The sequence below is a fragment of the Camelina sativa genome, chromosome 19 (assembly GCF_000633955.1).
Source record: "Camelina sativa cultivar DH55 chromosome 19, Cs, whole genome shotgun sequence".
Lineage (NCBI taxonomy): Eukaryota > Viridiplantae > Streptophyta > Magnoliopsida > Brassicales > Brassicaceae > Camelina > Camelina sativa.
This window is the reverse complement of record NC_025703.1, coordinates 834423-836237: the sequence shown is the minus strand read 5'-3', so window position 1 is coordinate 836237 and position 1815 is coordinate 834423. Positions and strand designations below refer to the sequence as shown.

The 1815-nt window shown below is 39.2% G+C and overlaps 1 protein-coding gene across 4 annotated transcripts in view; it reads left to right on the top strand.

Moving 5' to 3' along the window:
• Window positions 7-1815, top strand: part of LOC104763892 (probable protein phosphatase 2C 33) — a 10334-nt gene continuing 8525 nt past the window's right edge. The window contains exons 1-4 of one of the 4 annotated variants that reach the window (XM_019241398.1): window positions 7-176; window positions 278-736; window positions 842-1243; window positions 1418-1553. In XM_019241398.1, coding sequence (XP_019096943.1) covers window positions 989-1243; window positions 1418-1553 — 391 coding nt within the window. In that variant the 5' untranslated portion in view covers window positions 7-176; window positions 278-736; window positions 842-988. Of the gene's footprint in view, window positions 177-277; window positions 741-839; window positions 1244-1417; window positions 1554-1815 lie in introns of those variants that run through there. The other 3 variants (XM_019241397.1, XM_010487299.2, XM_010487301.1) reach the window with 3 other exon arrangements.

Here is a 1815-nt window from a genome sequence, read left to right as displayed (position 1 = left end):
CTTTTTTTTTTTTTTTTTTTCATCTCTTTCAGTTACCTTCTTCTTCTTCTTCTTTTTTAATAAATCTATCAACGCACGAACAGAGTCTCTAGCTCAAAATTCATCTTCTTCTTTTTTTGTTTTTGTTCCTCGATTTGAATCTGATTCTGAGATCCTTTTGATTGATCTGTATCCTGGTGAGTCTCCTTTCAGCTCGAATTCGAATTTTTCTGAATTTTGATTCTTTTTTTGTGGAGAGTTCAATTGTTTAGTGATTTCTTCTTTTGATTGGTTGCAGACGAAGAAGAAACAGAGAAAGACGAAAGGGTTTCATGATTCTCGTGTTTTGAGTCTCTTTCTCAAGCGCTGTTCTTTGATTGATGGCTCATGTCTTAATAAAATAAAAACACACTTCTCTTTCTTAATTTCTTCTCTCTGTGTGTGTGTGTGTGTGTGTGTGGTGTGTGTGGCAATAGAAAAAAAAATCTACGTAGATCTGTTCCTTTTGGGTTTACATTAGTGTTTACAAATAAACATATTTGAAAGACTCAAAAAGGGTCAGACCCAGAAGAAGTCTCTCACCTTTGCCTTTTTCTTGGTGGTCAGCTTTGGAAAGCTTGATTTTTTTTTATTCTGTTTTCAATTTTGACGATTTGGGTTTAAGATTCACTTGGGGTGTGTATGTATGTACTGGCAGTTGAGAGGACTTATATGTGATCATTTAGTCACTCTTCTTGCACTGGAACTAAAAATTGAGGTTTGTAAGTCTTCTTGCATACTTAATCATCATCATCATCATCATTTTGCTCTCTGTGCTGATCATTTGGGAATCTAAACAAAGAGTTTTTGTCTTCTTGCAGAGAGATCTCTTTGCATAGTTTGAATCATCATTGCTCTTTCCGGCGAGAATCGTGATCTAAAGCTTCAATCTTTCCCACTGGAGGACCGTGGGGGTGATTGTACCATTGTTGGTCTGGATTGCCTTCTCAATATAATCAGGGCCCTTAGAATGGGGTCCTGTTTATCTGCTGAGACCAGGAGCCCTGGACCGGGCTCTCCTTGCTCTCCTGGGTTTAGTGTGAGGAAGAGGAAGAACTCCAAGAAACGACCTGGCTCTAGGAACTCTTCCTTTGATTACAGGAGAGAAGAACCGTTGCATCACGTTCCTGGACGGATGTTCTTGAATGGATCAAGTGACGCTGCTTGTATCTTCACTCAACAAGGCAAGAAAGGGCCTAACCAAGATGCCATGGTTGTTTGGGAGGTATGTTTCATCCAAAAGTCCTCCCTTTCTTTTCTTGTTTCTATTTATGTTGTTTTCATAGTTTATATTGTTTCTCCACTGCTTCTATCTGAAATATTGATATCTACCAGATTATCTTGGTTCTATTACCGATCTATGCACTTGATTCTGATTGTTTCCTGTTTTCACGCTCAGAATTTTGGTTCGAGGACAGATACAGTCTTCTGTGGAGTGTTTGATGGACATGGTCCATATGGTCATATGGTTGCAAAGAGAGTCAGAGACAATCTCCCTCTCAAATTAAGTACTTATTGGGAAGCAAAAGTACCAGTTGAAGGTGTTCTAAAGGCTATCACTACCGACACCGTTAACAATGCAACCAACATTAACAACTCTGAAGATAATACTGCTGCTGCTGCTTCTGTATCTGCTGAAGAAGAACCTAGGACATCTGCTAAGATGGAGGAGGAGGAGAACATGGAATCCCATCCGGAATTGTTTCAGACGCTGAAAGAGTCGTTTCTTAAGGCTTTTAAAGTTATGGATAGAGAACTGAAATTCCATGGAAGTGTTGACTGTTTCTGCAGTGGGAC